Source organism: Spermophilus citellus, assembly GCF_964194105.1.
Source record: "Spermophilus citellus genome assembly, chromosome: 18".
In the NCBI taxonomy this organism is placed as follows: Eukaryota; Metazoa; Chordata; class Mammalia; order Rodentia; family Sciuridae; genus Spermophilus; species Spermophilus citellus.
The window spans coordinates 35,000,493-35,018,762 of record NC_138200.1 but is presented as its reverse complement, the minus strand read 5'-3'; the positions used below and the strand labels follow the sequence as shown (position 1 = coordinate 35,018,762).

The 18,270-nt window shown below is 46.5% G+C and overlaps 1 protein-coding gene across 2 annotated transcripts in view; it reads left to right on the top strand.

Moving 5' to 3' along the window:
* Window positions 1-18,270, top strand: part of ABCC12 (ATP binding cassette subfamily C member 12) — a gene marked incomplete at both ends in the record, with an annotated part of 59,818 nt that overhangs the window by 33,809 nt on the left and 7,739 nt on the right. The window contains 7 exons of one of the 2 annotated variants that reach the window (XM_081275091.1): window positions 1,153-1,242; window positions 1,903-2,006; window positions 3,835-4,032; window positions 4,750-4,976; window positions 7,102-7,239; window positions 10,900-11,086; window positions 16,877-16,966. In XM_081275091.1, coding sequence (XP_081131217.1) covers window positions 1,153-1,242; window positions 1,903-2,006; window positions 3,835-4,032; window positions 4,750-4,976; window positions 7,102-7,239; window positions 10,900-11,086; window positions 16,877-16,966 — 1,034 coding nt within the window. The remainder of the gene's footprint in view (window positions 1-1,152; window positions 1,243-1,902; window positions 2,007-3,834; window positions 4,033-4,749; window positions 4,977-7,101; window positions 7,240-10,899; window positions 11,087-16,876; window positions 16,967-18,270) is intronic. The other variant, XM_081275092.1, reaches the window with a different exon arrangement.

The window sequence follows — 18,270 nt, the reverse complement described above, 5'->3', positions numbered from 1 at the left end:
GCTGGCTGCTGGGAGCCGCCTTGGCCATCATCTGTGTATCTGTAAAATGCTGTTTGCCGGAGGAGAACTTTTCGCCTTCCCCTTGGGGAGCGGAGAGAACTTGGGATGGCCAGGTGGAGGGAGTCAGGAATCCATGCAACAACTGACCTAGGAGAGCACCCTTTAGAAGAGGCTGTGGGTGTCCTTGTCCCTTCAGTGCACACAGCCTGACTCCCAACTGCCGCCTCTGCATTCCTTTGCTTGGGGACCATCTCTGGTGGCCAGGAGACAAGCTGCAGAATTAACCTCCCCAAGAAGTAGCCCCTCCCCCAGTGGCCAAGAGGAATTGGTATAGGGAAATCTCAGATCCCTTTCATGTGAAAAAGCTCTGAGATGTATTTCACCACCGGCTCTGAGATTTCTCTACAATGGGATTAAGCTCCAGGTGCCTGCAGGGATTGCCACATTTTTTATTGTGACCTTCCCTTCCCTTTCATTTTTTTTCCCTTTAGCTCCCAAATAAACTGCAGCTACCCCTCAGCATCCTTCCGGGGATTAGTTCCAGGAGAACACCCCAGATGCCAAAGCCTATGGTTGATCAGGACCCTTATGAAATGGAATAGTAATTGCATATAACCAACACACATGCTCCCTTATACCTTAAATCGTCTCATTTTGGTTAATACCCAATACGATATTAATGCTATGCAAACAGGAATTACACTGTATTATTGAGGGAGTGGGGGCAGGCTAAAAAGTTTATATAAGGTTAGTATAGTTGAAAAATTTCCCCCAGACATTTTCAATCTGAAGTTGGTTGACTCTGCAGATGCAGAGCCATGTGGGTACTGAGGGCCACCTGAACATGCATTTCTGAACATGCATCTATACTTGGGGGACTTCTGGAGTAACACCAACATAGCTCAGCACACACTGAGCTCCAGGAATGAGCACATAGTAGGTATTAAATAAGTGTTTCTCAAAAGACCTAATACCACCTACTTCACAGGGTTGTAATGAAAATCAAACAAAAATAAAATGAGCTAAAGTATGGTAGAAATTTGAAAGCATGGCAAATGGAAGGATGGGTCATAGGTCCCCTTAGCAGAGGTGTGGCGTATGCAGGGGGTTGGGTCGAGACTGAGGGCCATGGCCTTGTGTTTTTCTCTGTAGTTCCTGTGCACCAGCTTGTCCAGACTGAATCCTCCCGTGAAGGAACTGTGACCTGGAAAACATATCACACATACATTAAGGCTTCTGGAGGTTCGGTATAAAACAATGGGTTTCTTGATTTAATTTGCATTTTTAAAAAATCTGTTCTTAAACTGTTGGGTTCACATTTTATGATTCCTTTACAATTACTGTCTTTATGCTAGGGCTGTTTATCAATGCTTTTTATTCCCCCCCCCTAAAAACTAAAGTCTGATGATGCTGCCTTTTAAATGGAATCATTTTTTATCTCCATTAAAGCTGCCAGGCTCGGTTTTATTGGAGCTGAGTGGGCAGCAGCCATGAACCAGCGATGGTTCTTCCACACCTTGGCTCTCTAATCACTGAGTACAGATGCAATCACCTCATTACCTGTCATCTGCACCCAATTCCCGCCTGTGTGTGCAGAACACATCTGTAGTTTCATTTCTGGTTTCTCTCCAGGACTGTGTTTTTATTGGTTTCCTTTTAAAGAATACTAGGTTGCTTCTATTAAAGTGCACATCAGAGATTTTTCTAATACCTTGACAATTTGGACCCATTTTCCAACCAGATGGAATAGATGTCTTCATGGGGTTCAGGGGCCCAACCCCTAGACATCTTGAATCAGTCTAGAATGCAGTTCCAAGGCTTCGTATACTTCCCAAATTCCAAGGGTTGGGCTCTGAGGATGATGAGCCTGCTCCTACCCTTCTCTCTCACCTTCTCTTGCAGGGTACCTTCTCTCTCTCTTTGCCATGTTCTTCTTCCTCCTGATGATTGGCAGCTCCGCCTTCAGCAACTGGTGGCTGGGTCTCTGGTTAGACAAGGGCTCAGAGGTGAGTTTCATTTGGCAATGCTGAGTCTGTGTCTGGAGCAAAAAGTTTGCTGGAGGAAAAATCTGAGTCCAGCAGCACACACTGAGCTCATTTTTGTTCTTTTGCCCCTTTTTGTGAAGTTGAAATTGGTTGCTTATACCTCATGATTCATGTTCCCCCTTGTATTTTTTCAGACAGGCAGGGCATCTAGTCAAATACAGCAATTGGGGTCAAGTACATGCCGGACAGGGAGGTTCTATAGCTTCTGTCCAAAGTTTTCTCTGAGGAGGGGCAGTGGGGGGGGGCAGCGAAGCTTCTGGAGAGAAACTGACATAGACACTGCTGGTGCCAGAAGGTTCTTCATGGCTCTGCTCCCCAACTTTGCCTCTGCAGGAAGGGGACATGGAAGAGTCAGACTCAACCTGCAAATACTACGGGGCCACCAAGAGCCTTTTTCTGCCCCATCCCCAAGGCTTCTACCTTGGCCAGGGCCCCTCCAGGGAAGCACTAATAAGTTTTCTCTCCTTGGAGCTTGTTGGGAGCTCTCCCATCCGATGGCCAGTGGTTTCAAAGCTTTCCTGACCCCCAGGGAATGCTCTGAGGGTGCCTGCCCATCCCTTGAGATTACATTTTGGTTGGTACAGTTCTGTTGCTATGACAACCAAATGTGCGCAGACATGGGGAAGTTTGGGTAGGAGAGAGGCTGCTTGGTGCAGCTTTCCGAGGCCATTCCCAAGGGAAGAGGCCCATGGGTGGCCTGCTCTGTGCAAAAATAGAGAGTCATGTCTGGAACATATGTATTCTCCCAGAACATATGTATTCTCCCCAAGAAAGAGCCCTTTCCTTGGAGAGCCTCAGGCATAGGATCGAAGGAAAGCCACCTCCTAGGCTGGGTGCCTTCCCAGGTGGCCATGGAGCCAGGCAACAGTGGTGGCAGACCTTTGCATCTGCCCCAATCCCTCAATGCTGTGGGCTCAACCTAAGGCCCAGGAAAACCCCTCCTCCAAGTCGGGCCTTTTATCAGTTAACTCCCCAGGGCTGCTTTTGCCTTTATAGGCGTTCATCCATCAGCCACCTCTGGTTTACATTTCCTCTATTAGTGTAATCAGCAGAATGGCATTTAGAAGAAAGATGTTTGTTTGCTCCCCAAAGGCACTCTTGACTTTTAGCACAGAGCCCAAAGAAAAATGAAACTGCCAGTTTCTCAGGAGGAGGAGGGAAAGATGGCCTCCCCCCTGGACATGCTGGTGAAATTGTCTTCTCCCTGGGCAGCATGGAGCTACGGTTTCTTCAAATCCTCTGAGAGCCCTCTGTGTTCGCTCTCCCCAAACAGGGAACCCAGGGTAGTGTACCAGCACCCTCACAGTTGGCCGTTGGGAAAAGAAAAGGGGGAGAGACTGTAAGAAGCCCCTCTGAGTGCCCCTAAAAATCCCTGGGCATCCCGGCAAGTTGGAGACTGGTCCTTGATCCCTTGTCTTGTCTGGGATGCCTACGGGCTGCTCATCTAGCCTCATGGCATCCAGATTCCTTGTCTGTTTCTAGATCTTCCTGGCTCAGCATCACTTTTGGTCCTCTGAGGCACAGGTAGCTTCTGGGATGGCTGCCCTGTACCTGCCTAGCTCATCCGCCTTGTTTCCCCCCTGACTGTCTGATGCTCATAAGTCAGGTGCCCCTTGGGGAGGAACCATTTCAAGCTCCTAGGTCCCAGAGGGAGCTGATGTGATTTTACCCACCAGACTCATTCTTCATGATTATGTGCTGCCTCTTTTTAGTTTTCTTCTCTCTGGAAAAAATTCCCTTCTCTTAATAGTTTACTGATTCATGGTGCTTCTCTTGCTCTGCTTCAAAGATAACCTGTGGGTCCCACAGCAACAAGAGCACGTGTGAAATCGGCAAGATCCTGGCAGACATCGGGCAGCACATGTACCAGTGGGTATATGCAGCCAGCATGGTGTCCGCGCTGACGTTTGGCATTATAAAAGGCTTGACCTTCACCAAGACCACACTGATGGCGTCCTCCTCGCTACACGACCAAGTGTTCGATAAGGTACTGTTACCAGGGGCCGCAGGCACATCCACTATTCACAGGGATTATTGGGTCCCTCCATTGCTGGGCACTGTGCTGGGGCCTGGGGGAGAACAGTTCTCTTGGAGTTTGCAGACAGCTAGGAGTCTTCCACATATCTAATTACCAGTCTTGAAGGTCAATTCCAGGGAACTGTATGGGTGCATCATGGTCCCTTAGACGAGGTAGAGGTAGGGAGCAGAAATGTTCAGGCCAAGAGGGCGTCTCCTGCTCCTGCCAGCCCTGAGTACAGTAAGGACTTCTCACCCTCTGCACACTCCATTGCCATAGTGGGTGGCAGCCTTTGGTTGTGAGGGATCTTTCCAGAGTGTACAGGTGTGGGTCACACTTCGAGGGGACAGAGGCAAAATGGAACTTGTCTTCTAAATGCCCTAGGGAGGGAAAACTTCCCTTCGTCCTCCAAAGGCAAGAGCCTCTCTCCTCTCAGGCTACATCCCAGATTTGCAGAAGCCTGACCTGCAGGGCCGCACACAGAGGCAGAATCTCCCCACACCCACACCTGACGCCCACAAAAAATGGGTAGCATCCATCCTCACCGCCTCAAGATCAACTGGCACACTGAGTTGTACCCTCGGGAAAAGGCCAGGCCCTGAGTTCACAATTCCAGCCCCAGCAGAGTGTCCAGGGTTCGCCACACACTCTCCCCAACCCAGTTTGAATCTCTGCTTTTACCCACAGATCTTAAAGAGCCCAATGAGCTTCTTTGACACGACTCCCACTGGCAGGCTAATGAATCGTTTTTCCAAAGACATGGACGAGCTGGATGTGAGGCTGCCGTTTCACGCCGAGAACTTTCTGCAGCAGTTTTTTATGGTGGTGTTTATTCTCATGATATTGGCTGCCGTGTTTCCTGCTGTCCTTTTGGTCCTGGCTGTCCTTGCTATAATCTTCTTGATCCTTTTATGGTAGGTCTACACACCATTTAAAAAGGAGAAACACACACACACACACACACACACACACACACACACACAGAGTTGATATGCATAACGGCCGGGTATCAGGTGATAGTGAGCCTTTACGGTCCCTCTGATGGTACAGCACATTGATTTTTAGCACTTACTAAACTCCAGGTGCTAAGTGCTTTGGATACATCTGGCATTTTAGCCTCAGAGCAACCCTGAGAGGTGGATATTACTGGGAGATTGTCACTGGTCCCAAGCCAGGAAACTAGTAACCATGGTTGCTGTCTGTCTGCTATGTTCCTAACCATTGGGCTCTGCCGTTACTGCTACTGGAGAGAGAGAGAGAGAGAGAGGGGGGGGGGAGGCCAATTCTTATGCTGTGAACTTTGAGAAATAGCCTACATCCTAATCATTGGCAGAGTTACAGAAAAGCCTGCTTTGCACTGGGGATTCCTGCCGAGGCTCTGCCTGCCCACCTGGAGGATGGCAGGAGGGTGGCAATGATCCCAGCCTCCCAGGGGATTCAGCTGCCCCTATCCCTGGGGTGGTCAGAGGCTCTTATAGCAGCAGGTAGATGGTGGGCACTGAGTGGGGGAAAAAGGTTGAAAGTCAGAAAAAAATGGCATCAGAGTCTCAGCTTTGCCACAAAGTGGCTGGAGGACCTTGGAGAAGCCCAAGAAATGTTCCAAAGCTCAGTTTTCTTATCTCCAAAATGAATATATGCCTCGCCTGCTTCAGAGAGGGGTTTCTGTGAGGATCAAATGACTAGATGATAAATTTGTGTCAATTAAAAATACAGTACAATTGAATACAGACTAGAGATTTAGAGTGTAAGTTGACAAGGACCAGACATAGGCCACAAAAGAAGGAAGAGTAAAGAAGATGGATTCAAGAGTCATTTATAAGGTAGACTCATTGGGATTGCATGGCTGGTGGAATTTGGGGCATTAGGAAGATGGGAGAAGCCAAGGATGATCCCAAATGTGGGAAGTGATGTGCAGAGAGGAGATACAGGTGACATAGGAGGAGAGGTGGTTAGGGTAGTCACAATTATGTGTTTGGTTGTGGATTGTCAAAGTTTAATGATCAAATCCATAGATGGTGTCAGTAGATTATGGCAAATGTGGGTAGAGAGGCCCTGGGGCTGGGGTGCTGGACTTGGCATCTGTATGGATGTGGTGGGAAGTACCCTGGGAGTTGGGAGAGTCAGGCTCTCCCTAAAGTATCCCTTGTGACTCTGAGAAAGGACACCTAGCCACAATCTCCAACCTCAAGTATTTATTGGGACAATCAAATTTAAAAAATATCTGCAAGTTCTTTACAAAGGAAAGGATATCATTACCTCCAGTGGATTCCGTGGACTTGGGTTCATTTTGGTAATCCCTGTGTTAGTCCATAGTTCCAGTCTGCTGTCCTGTTCATAGTGTTGATTGACTTAGCATAAGCCTTTTTTCTGCCCTTCACCCATACTTTCTTGCTTTAAAGACAGGGCAGACCAGAGCTGGCCCTGACCGAATTAGCCAAATGTTTTTATCCAACTCACTTGAGTTCTGAGCTAATGAGGTTCCTCCCTCACTCCCCTGGGTTAGTTTTATCTGAGAGTCTGGAGGCGGGATTAGACTCTCTCTCATAAGCAGCCAGCTAATGTGGAAGCCCAAGGCCACTGGTGTTCTGCTCACCGGGCTTCCTGGGGCTTCCAGGCAAAGGGAAGCATCCTGTGGGGGGTTGGTTTTAAAGTCAACTCTCAAGGCTATCCTGATGTTAGTTCAAAATGGTCTTTGAAATGCCTTTAGAGGACCACACATTGGCTTGTGATAACCAGGTTTCGCTCCAAGATAGATCCTTTTTTTCCCTGGTTGAGCATCTAAAGTGGTTGGCTTATATTCAGGGGCTGAACCTTATGAAAAGTTCTGGTCTTTAAAGACTAGAATTATATCTTATGCGGCACGAAAGGAAGCACTTTGGTCTCAGAGCAAATGAAGGGACTGCATGCTCACCTTTCTCAGGTGTGCACCATCTCTGACTTAACTGTCATACTGAGTGCATGGTTGGAGCTTCATGTGCTGAGCGAGCCCTTTGAGACCCCACTCTGTGGCTCTCTTGGCCCCTCTTGATTTCCTCACAGTATTTTCCACCGAGGAGTCCAGGAGCTCAAGAAAGTGGAGAACGTCAGCCGGTCACCCTGGTTTTCCCACATCACCTCCTCCATGCAGGGCCTGGGTGTCATCCATGCCTATGACAGAAAGGAAGACTGCATCAACAAGTGAGTCCTGGGCTGGGCCCCTGCCCCAAGGTCTCCCTGCTTCCTGCCTGACCCCAAAAGAAAGTTGCAGGAACAAATGTCCCCTGTGGTTCTATAAAGGGCAGTCTGGACTGCTGGGGACTGACTGATGAGCTGGGAACTGGGCAGGGACACTCTCAGATACGTGGCTCTATTCCCAGCATCTGGAGCCCCAAAAGATATGAATTAGGGGAACTCATTCAGGATGACCTCAGAATGCAACCTTGTATTTTTTTGTTTTTTTCATTCAAAGGGCTAAAATGTGTTCAGTTCAGGAAAACAGGAAAGCAGAAACAAAGAAGAAAAAGTTGCTCATAGGCCCCACCCCTGACCCTGATCACATTTTCATATACAGGTTGAACACCCTGAATCTGAAAATCTGAAATCTGCAATGGTCCAGAGCACAAAACTTTTTGATGAGTCTGCACAAGTGGAAAATTCCACTCTTGACCTCATGGAATGGGTCACAGTCATCCAAACACAGTAAAAGTATTGTATGAAAATTATCCACAGGCTATGTCTATAAGGCATATATCAAACATAAATGAATTTAGTTTAGATTTGGGTCTCGTTCCCAAGACAGCTCATTATATCTATGTAAATATTCTAAAATCTGGGGGGGAAAAAAACCAACAACAGCCTAATCTGAAACACTTCTGGTTTTAAAGATTTCAGATAGTAATACTCAACCTGTATTTCCTTCCTGTCTTTTCTTTTATTCTATTCAATTAGGTTTAGGGGGCCAGTGGCACATCTAACCATGGATCAGAAGTTTCTATTCAAGATTTTCTTTTTCTCAGATATTTATAATCATTTTATTGCTTTTTTAAACTTACATATTTAAATCCCATTTTTCATGTTATTACATGTTCTTTGTAAAAAAATATTTTTTAAAGGCCACGTTTCTTTTAATTTTGTGGATAGATCAATTTGCTCCTTGTTAAAACTTGGGGATGAGATTAGTAAATTTCTCTGGAGTCTTCCAGCTCCAAACTTCAAAATACCATAGAAAAATGTATGAATCACAATAGGCTCTCCACAGTGACAAACAACACCACTACTTGAGATCTTTTTTTTTTTTTTTTTTTTTGGTACGGGGAATTGAACTCAGAGGCACTTGACCACTGAGGCACTTGACCACTGAGGCCCTTTACCACTGAGCCACATCCACAGCCCTATTTTGGATTTTATTTAGAGACAGGGTCTTACCAAATTGCTTAGAATCTTGTGGTTGCTGAGGTTGGCTTTGAATTCACTATCCTCCTGCCTCAGCCTCCCTAGCTGCTGGGATTACAGGCGTGCGTCACCACGCCCAGCTCCAACTTGAGATCTTAACAATATATATTTATTCCTCAAGTACCAATTTAACGAGGTTCCATGGGGCAGGAGAAGGGGATTCTGTTCCACACTCAGGCACATAATCTCTTTCTAAGGCTTTTCTGTTCCACAGGCCTTAGGAAGAGACGGGGAGAGAGGAGGGTGGTGGACCCCCCATAGAAGGTGTTTTTATGGCTCAACCCTGGTGAGGATCCTCCACATTTCTGTACATTCATTGACCTGATCTCAGTCCCATGGGCTCACCTCACTGCACAGGATGCCAGGGAATGCAGTCCAGCTATGGCCAAAGGAAGAAATGAAAATGAACTTTGATGAATCTCAAGCAACTTCTATAACATAGACCTTTTTTTTCCTTCCTACCTTTTCCTTCCTTAAAAAGCTAACACACCCTTTGATGCTTGGGTCTAACTCTTTCTGCCTCTCACTGTCTCTCCATCTGGCCGCCCAGGATCTCAATAGACTGGACTTGACGGTTTGTCCTGGGTTCAGTCGGCAGCTGGTCCTGTGACTAATTTGACCTGATGTCAAGGTTTGACCTCATTTGCCGGGTCCTGCCTCACAGGTAGACCCTTTCCATGTCCTGATCATGAGAAAAGTTTGTAGAGCCGCTCATGTCTTCACCCTTGACAAACCAAACAGACTCAAGCTTGGTCTTCCCACAGGTTCTCCTTCAAGATTTCTCAGAGACTCCCTTAGGGAGCTGAGCCCTGCTAGATGGATGGGGTCTTCCCCATTCTCCCCATCTTTCTTTTTAGAGGACTTGGGCCTCTGATGCGCATTGCATTTGTCACAGAGAAATAGGAACATTGTGGTGTTTGGAGGAATATCTTGGTTAAGCTTTAGAGGAAACAAGTTAGAATGGAGACAGAGAAGAGGAAGGTGCGGCAGAGTCCCCGATGGCTGGTCAGAGGTGCTGCTGGGTAGAATCCCCAAGGGGACTGACTATAAGAACAGGGTGGACTAGCATGGCCTCGAGACATTCATGGCAATAGAGGAACTGAACTCCATAGGACTTTAAACTCTGAAAGTCTTCATTTTTCTCCCTGATAATTTCTACCAATTGTTCTGACAAAGCCCGCTTTTCGCTAGGTCACAGAACTCTCAGTGGCCCGGGAATCTATGTCTCTAATAGTTACTTCAGTCTACGTAAAAATTCAATGGTACAGAAACTCAAGTCATGGTTCTCTTTTCCCCCCAAGATTTGGCATGGCAAGGCTGTGCTGTGCTGCGTGTGTGTGTGTGTGTGTGTGGGGGGGGATCTGGGGGGAGACAGATTTGCAGTTAGGAAGCACCCAGTCTTTCCTTTTTCTTTTAAACTCACTCTCCCTTTTCTCTGAGCCTGGTCCTCTGATGCTGGTGCAGGGGAATTGGGAGGGGATCAGAAAATACACATTCCTAGGGGACTGCCCGCCTCTGGGCCATTCTCTGTGGCTCATCCCTGCTGACCCAGCTCACTGGGCAGATGCAGCCATGGCAGGGTGGGGTCCCAACAGGACCAAATCCCAAGCAGCTCTGCCAGGATCGCCGCGTCAGGTTTGCTGGGTCCGCTGGCGAGCTGCTTGACGGCATCCCCCTGGCTCCCTCTTTGCCTCCTGCTGGAAGGAACACTGCATCAAGCCTGCCACTCACACGCTGTCTTCCTGCCACCCCCTCAACTCCAGGAACTGCAGGAACTGGCAGGATGCACCCTGCTTTCATCTGGGGAATGAGGAACCAGGGGTGGCTCTGGCCCCTGTGCTCTGCTGGGTCACCTCTCTGTTACTCTGCCTGGTGCTCCTTCTCCCTCAGCGAGCCCTTTGGCTCAGTGGACATGGTCAGGGGTGCAAGATGTCAGCTTCCTGTCCTTGAAGAGACCCCCCCCCCAGCTTTCTAAGCAATGATTTTGAATCTTGTCTGTCTGAAGTGGGGAGGGGAGCCAGGCCGACACCCTCCCTGCCTCCTTCACCGTCACAGACACTGACTCTTCTCAAAGGTGGCCTCCTCCATGACACCCCCCTCCCCGCACCCCTGATGTAGATCACCCCACGTTGAGTTCTCAGTAGCTTTTGTTCTCAGTTGTGGGTTCCAATCGCCAGCTCTGGGGAGAGACAGAAAGAGCCCAGTTGGCACCACCAGCAACCGCCACATGGGATTTCTCAGTATATGTGCAAATCAAAGATGTCTGTGGTGGCAGAGAGAAGGTGGACAGATGCTCAGTTTTCCCGTGTGAGAACGGGCTTCATTCCTCCAGTTGCCCTGATCCTTCGTCTGTGTGACCTAAGCCATAACCCGACCTCTTGTTATGTCTGATTTTCTTGATTTTAGGTTTAAGATGCTCAACGATGAAAACTCCAGCCACCTTCTGTATTTTAACTGTGCTCTCAGGTGGTTTGCTTTAAGAATGGACATCCTCATGAACATCGTCACCTTGGTTGTGGCCTTGTTGGTGACCCTGAGTTTCTCCTCAATCAGTCCTTCGTCCAAAGGCTTGTCGCTGTCTTACATCATCCAGGTAACATATCAGGGAGGGTGCTTTGGGTTGGACACAAAAGAAAACTCCAATGGGCTTAACACAGTGAAGAGAGTTTAGGAGCTGGCATCATTAAAATGTTGGGAAGTTGTGTGGGCTTCAGGCACAGTTGGATCATGGCTCTTGTCTTTGTCCTTCTGTGATATCTTCCCTCATAGTTATGCAATGGTGACTAACGCCCTCTGGGGTCTGTGGCTGGAGATATTGCCTGTCCTAACCACTGGACAAATCCTGAGCTTTACTCTTATTGTATTAATTTAGGTATCCAAGAACTAATTAGTGCCTTAATGGGATTGGGATGATTGGTTTAGGCCACCACAAAGTTGTACAGCTACTCTTCAATGGGGGCTCTGAAATAAATACTGGAGGGGCCATGGCAGTGTCTATGACTGGCTTATCTTCTTGGATGCTTATTTTCTTTTGAATAACAACAATAGTAGGTGAACACATGGTATTTGCTTTGCTTTCTATAAATTAATTCATTTACCCCCCCCCCCATGATGATCCTATGATACTACTGTAAGCCCCGTATTAAAGATGAGGAGACTGAGACCCAGAAAGACTTGCTAAGATCCCACACATGTCATGTCTGAAAGCCAGGATTTGAAGCCAGTCCACCTAGGTCTGATGCTCCTTGAACTTGTCCCTTGATATATGGTTCCCATTTTTCTCTTTGGAAACATTTCCAATGTAGTCCTTACCGGTGGTACTTGAAATTCCAGGACGATGTTTCAGAATATGGGTCATTTTAAAACATTCTGTTCGATGCTGTGGCTTCTTTTACTTTAAAGTCAAATCTCCCTTCAATTCAGAGAAACTTCTCCTTCATTTTGACAATTTCTTTCTTTCCTCTGTTTTCTTCCTATGACTCATGTATATTAGTTGCATATTAGACTTCCTGCATCGATTTCTGTTTATTTTATCTCAAAATTTCTGTTCTTGCTTTTTGTTTTTTTTTCTGAGAATAAATCTGTTTTTTATTCCTTTGAATTTTAGGATTGGCAATCATATATTCATATGTTTAATTTTCACAAGCTCTTATTCTTTCTGTTTTTAAGAAAATAATTTTTTATCTATTCTCTCTATATTTTGTTATTTGTTTTAATCAGTTACACATGACGGTACAATGATCTTGACATATTATACATTTGAATCAGAAGGGATATAATTTCTCATTTTTCTGAGTGTACAGGTTGCAGAATTACATTGGTCATGCAGTCACGTATATACCCACAGCAATAATAATGTCTATTTTATTCTGCTATCCTTCTATCCCCCCTTCCCCTCCCCTCCCCCTCCAAGAAAATAATTTTTTAAATCAATGAAGCGTTTTAAATTTCTCTGAGGACATTTATATTATTAGAGCCCCCCCCCCACCGCCCTTAGACTCTTTTCTCTTCTTTGACTTATATATATCTGTTTGTTCCTGGGTCACTTTTTTTCTTTTTCTTTCTTTCTTTTTTTTTTTTTTTTTTTTTTGGTCTGTCCAGTTCTTGCTCTTTCATGCCATTAGATTTGCTCAGCTGTCTCCTGCTCTGTTTCCATTTAAGCATGGGAGAATGGGTGGGTTGGGTTTTCAGGGCTTCTTTGGAACTTGTGAATTCCTTCCTAGGTCTCTCTTCATAGGAAGCTTCCTGACTGTGGTGGGCTGGGTGCAGCACTGCAGGAAAACACCCAGGGAGCTGGCCGTTAGACCCCCACATGCTAGAATTAAAAGGGAATTTTAATCTAGGTACTATTCCTGGAGCCCCAGGTAGTCAGTTCAATTCCTTTAGAGGGGAAATTGTGTGTATATACACGTGCTCACAACCTGTGCCTAGGGATACAGTGTGTCACTGCTTCTGGTTGGGAGAAAGATGGAAGTGAATAAATGGGTCCAATAAGAGTCTTTGTAGACAGACTATGAATTTGCCAGCCTCTTTGTGGGTTCCTCCTCACACCTGGAGGCTCTCCAGGTTCTGCTAGACAGAAGGCTCTTTAAATCCCTTTAGCCCATTCTGCTTCCATTTTATCAAAAGGTTCTCATCCTCTTTCCAACTTGCAGAAATTTATAACTCTCTCATTCAGTTTCATCTCTTTCCAATCCCCTTGCTGTTAAGGGTCTATTCTTTTGGGGGGAAATTTTTCTGATATCATTCTAAGTGTTATTTTGGGAAAGAGGAGGAACAAAAATATATCCTCTATACTCTTAAGGTAAGGAAAATAATGAATTTTTCCTTGGGTAGCCAATTTCCCTCATGGATGGATGCTTTCATTTGTTGCTGCCTAGTAAAAAAAAAAAAAAATCAAACAGATGATGTTGAACGGTTTCCCTTAATTGGTCCAAGTAAAACAGCTTGCCCCATCTAAGGTCATGCTTTTGGGCAATATCATTGGCTCTCGGTGAAAATGTTTCCAAACGTTCCTCTAGGGGTCAGAGAAGAATTTACACACATTGAGGTTTATGGGATGGCTTCTCCAGCTGGCTCTGGGGCTTTTCCAGCATTAGACCCCTTTGGAGAACACAGAAACAAAACGACAGAGCTTCACTTGAGAACAGAGGACGGATGAGAAATTGGCAGGAAACACCCACAGAGCAAGAAAGCCAGTGTAAAGTAACGTCCCCTCCCATGGTGGAGGAGAAGAGGCACCTGCTGGGGCCAGTTCTGGGCTGACGTGGACATTCTAAACCTGGGTGGGCTGCCCAAGCCCTTGGGAGATCATACTTCTCCTGTCCTTAATGAAATGTGTATGTGCCTCCGTCAAGGACAGGGTCCGTGGGTTCATTTGCCAGCTCTCCCCTGAGCAGCTGCTGTGAGCCAGGAACTCTACGGGTTGTGGTGGATTTAGCAGCAAACAATCTGACCATCCTGCCCTCATGGAGCTTACATTCTAGTGCAGAGCTGGAATAAATATGGTGGCAAGTAAATAACCAGGAAGTGCAGTGAAGATAATAAAGTGGGGTACAGTGACAGGGGAAGGGGGGCAACATTACAACCAAAAGCCTGAGGAGGCCTCTGCTGGGGGGTGACTTCCGAGCTGAGACCAGAACAAAAAAGAACAAGCCACAGGAGGCTGGGAGGAAGGGTGCAGCAGGCAGAGGAGCTGGGGAAAGGCCTGGGGGCCTGAGCTTGGAGTGTTTGAGAGTCTGAAAAAGGCTGGGTGGCCTAAGCAAAGTGGTAAGAAATAAAAGGTTGGCAGAGGTATATGTGTGGAGCTTTGTAAGCCGGGGAAGGGGTGTTATCTGTATTCTAATATGCATTTGGGTGAGATAATGCTTTTTCTTTTTTTTTTTTTTTGGTACTGGGGATTGAACCCACTGGGTGCTTAACAATAGAGTCATATCCCCAGCCCATTTTGTATTTTATTTAGAGGCAGGGTCTCGCAGAGTTGCTTAGGGCCTTGCTAAATTGCCGAGGCTGGCATTGAACCTGTGATCCTCCTGCCTCAGCCTCCCGATCCACTGGGATTATTGGGTGCCAACATGCCCGGCAGATAATGCTTTTCCTGTGGGGCTGTCCTGTGCACCTAAGGATGTTCAGCAGCCTCCCTGGCCTCTACCCATTAGATGCCAATATGACCTCCCTTCCCCCCAGGTTGGAACAACCCAAACTGTCTCTAGACATTGCCAAATGTCCCCTGGGGACATAATCACCCAGGTTGAGAGCCATCGCTCTAAGAGAAATGGGAAGCCCTGGCCTGTGTCTATCAGGGAGATAGATGCAACGGAGGCCTGTGAGGGTCTGCAGCCACTGCTCTTCCTACTGCATTCACCTGCTTGGGCTCCATGGCCTTCTTCTGTGAAGGTCACTTGCTGTTTTCCAGGGCTTTCTCACCTGAGGTTTGCCTGGTGGACATCTCATCATAAAGACCTCAGCTCACATAGTCCTCCCTGCCCACCCCTAGCCTTAGCCAGTCACCCACAGCTTCCTATTTTATCAATACCCTGTTCTTATGGTTCCTGAAATTTCCACCTGCCAGTCCACTAGAATGTAAGCCCATGAGTGCAGGGTCTTGTCTATCACGTTCAACCTTGGAAAACCAGCACCCTGACCAGTACTGGGCCCATCACTATTGCTTAATAAATGTGTGTCATCTATGTGTGTCATGAGAGAAGACTGATCCTGCCTCTAACTCTTTTCTGCTAGGCTAGGGGCAGCTGGAGATGTAAGGGATGGGGTTCTCACAGCCTCAGCAGTGACTGAAGGGAGTTAGTGAATACATTAGTCCTCAGAATCCACATCTTCCATATCACAGATTCAACTACCTGCAAAATGGAAATATTCAGGAAAAAAAATTACTGTGTCTCTACTGAACATGTAAACTAGTTTTCTTGTCACCATGCCCTAAATACAGTGTGACAGCCTTTACATAAAGTTTACATTGTGCTAGATATTAGAGATAATCTAGAGGTGACTTAGACTATTTGGGGGAGATGCATAGGTAAGATGCAAATACGATGCCATTTCATGTAAAGATCTTGAGTATCTTTGGATTTCTGTATCTGCCAAGGGTGACGGTGGTGGTGTCCTGGAATCAGCCCCTCAAGGATACTGAGGGATGACTCCTTGCCCTGGCATGGAACAACTCTGTGGTGTGGCCCCTCTGGTGTCCCAGGGCAACCCAATCCCAGATGCCTGCTGCTCTGACCTCTCATGAACACACACCTGGGATTGGCTGCCTTCCCAGGCTCCCTATGTCACCCATCCCCTCCGTACTTTCTGGGTTCACTACCTACACCCCGTGTGTGCTAAGGCTGCTGCAACAAATTACCCTGAGCTTGTGACTTAAAACAAGAGAAACTTATTCTCTCAGCTTTGGAAGGTCAGATGTCCACAAGCAAGGTGTTGGCAAGGCTGTGATCCCTCTGAGGCTCCAGGGGAGGCTGTTTCTGGTCTGGCCAGGCTGCTGGTGGCTGCTGGCATTCTTTGACTTACAACTGCCTCACTCTAGCTCCTACCTTTGCCTGCCTATCCCCCTTTCTGCTCTGTGACTTATCCCGTCTCTTGTAAAGATACCTGTCACTAGCTTTAGGGTCCATCCAGATAATCCAGGATGTTCTCAGGATCCTAATTCTATCTGCAAAGGACCTGTTTCCAATGAGGTAACTTTCACAGGTTCCAGGGATTTGGATATGGGTATATCTTTGGCAGGTGGGGGAGGGGGCATCCTTCATCCTAAAACACTATTAGCCCTAAATCTCGTGGTAGCCTTCTGGGATATCCTGGTCTCAAGTGGGTCATCTTATCAAGCCATCCCTCTGCCCTACATGATTTTTTTTTTTAATACATGATTTTCTCATGTGTAAAGCGGGCAGATGGGCTGGATGGTTTAGTGGTCTCCGGTGGTGGCTGAATTTCAGTTCCTTCTTGGTGTTGGGCGGAGAGTGGGGAGGGGCCCTTGATGGAGAGCCCATCCAGGTGCTGCGAGAAAGGATACCCAGCAGTTCTGCCCCCAGGAAGCATTCCCACTGGACGGCAGGTCCCCACTGCGCAGACAGAAAGGCGAGTGATAAAGTGGTGCAGTGGTGGGGGGGTGATTCCCACCATCTGGAGTGCCAGGGAAAATGTAAATACCATTTGTTTCCAGACACAGAGGAAGTGTTAAAAGGCAAAAGAACCCAACAGGAATATATCTCCACTTTGGGGTGCCTGGCTGGGAATGCAGGCCTCCTGTGCAACTGGCCCCGAGTGAGAAGGGGGTGGTGATCCTCAAGGGCCGTCCTGAAAGGTGGGAGAGCAGAACCCAGAGGAGGAAAGGCCTCTAATGGCACTGCTTGCTCCTTTGCAATAGCTAAGCGGATTGCTCCAAGTGTGCGTGCGGACAGGAACGGAAACCCAGGCCAAGTTCACCTCCGTGGAGCTGCTAAGGGAGTACATTACGGTAAGAAACCAGTGTGTGAATGAGACGGGACAGGCCTAGGCGGGTATTTAATCTTTTTTTTTTTTTTTATGTGAAAGGGATCTTTTTAAAAAGTCAAATCTGACCAGTCACCCCTCTTCTTTAAACCTCTATTTATAATACGTAGTCCTTGGTGTTGAATGTGAAGCTCTTTCTATAAAATAAAAAATTATTTATAGGCAGTTTATATACTCAGGAAAGACAATTCAGTGGCTCATTTTGGTTTCTAAAAATTAATATTTGATTAAAGTTGTAAATTGAAAAACAAAAACAGCTTCACTTCTCTTTGAGAGTTTTTCTGTTCAATTCACAGCTGCTCTTACTGGGCAGCTGTACCAACCCCTGGGAGGAAAGAGACTGGGCTGTATAACACTCCCTGCTCCAGAAATATTTGCAGTCAAATTGGTAGGAAAGTTGGTTTTATTCAAAGCCAACTCCTTTTTTTGTTTTTTTTTTTTGGCACTGAGGATTGACCCCAGGGATACATTACTACTGAGCCATATCCCCAGCCCTTTTTATTTTATTTTATTTTTTTTTTTGAGACAGAGTCTTACTAAGTTGCTTAGAGCCTCATTTCATTGCTGAGGCTGGCCTGAACTTGCAATCCTCCTGCCTCAGCCTCCAGAGATGCTGGAATTGCAGGTGTGGGCTAAAGTACTTAGCACAAAGCCAGCTTTAAAGGAAGGCAAGAGAAACTTAACTGCTTCAAAGATTCTACCTCGGAAATCCCTGAAAATTAGCAGAACTTTCAGGAGAAGAGGCAGGGAAGGACAAAGGACAGGAAATACACATATGCAGATTGAGTTATCTTGTGTTAGACAAGCCAGAGTGGGCCATCTCCACTCCCATCTTCGTCGGCCCCGTAGGGGGTTGGAGTCCCCCCTTCCCCAACCCCCACTCAATACGAAGAAACGGAGGACCCTGTTTTAGTGCTGTTATTCTTTTGAGAAGAAGTCTAAGCGATCCTAGCAATCTCTTTTTAAGGGCCTTTGAACAGTGTTTGGCCCCACTTACAAACTTAATTAAACACTTAAAACATTTTAAACTGCATTTTAAAATTTAATACATTCAATTTCCTTTTAAGTACCTCAATAATCTGATTTAACAAACAAGCCTTCCTGAGTTTGTATAAATCTAATAAAATAAACTTGTAAATATGGTGAGCTTTAGGTTCTCGTGACAGTTCCAAGGCCGTATATAAACAGAAAGCTTTTAACTTAAAATTGTGTTTAAATCAATTGTTCAATTTTATATTTTGAATTAGAATCACAAAGCCGAATTCTATA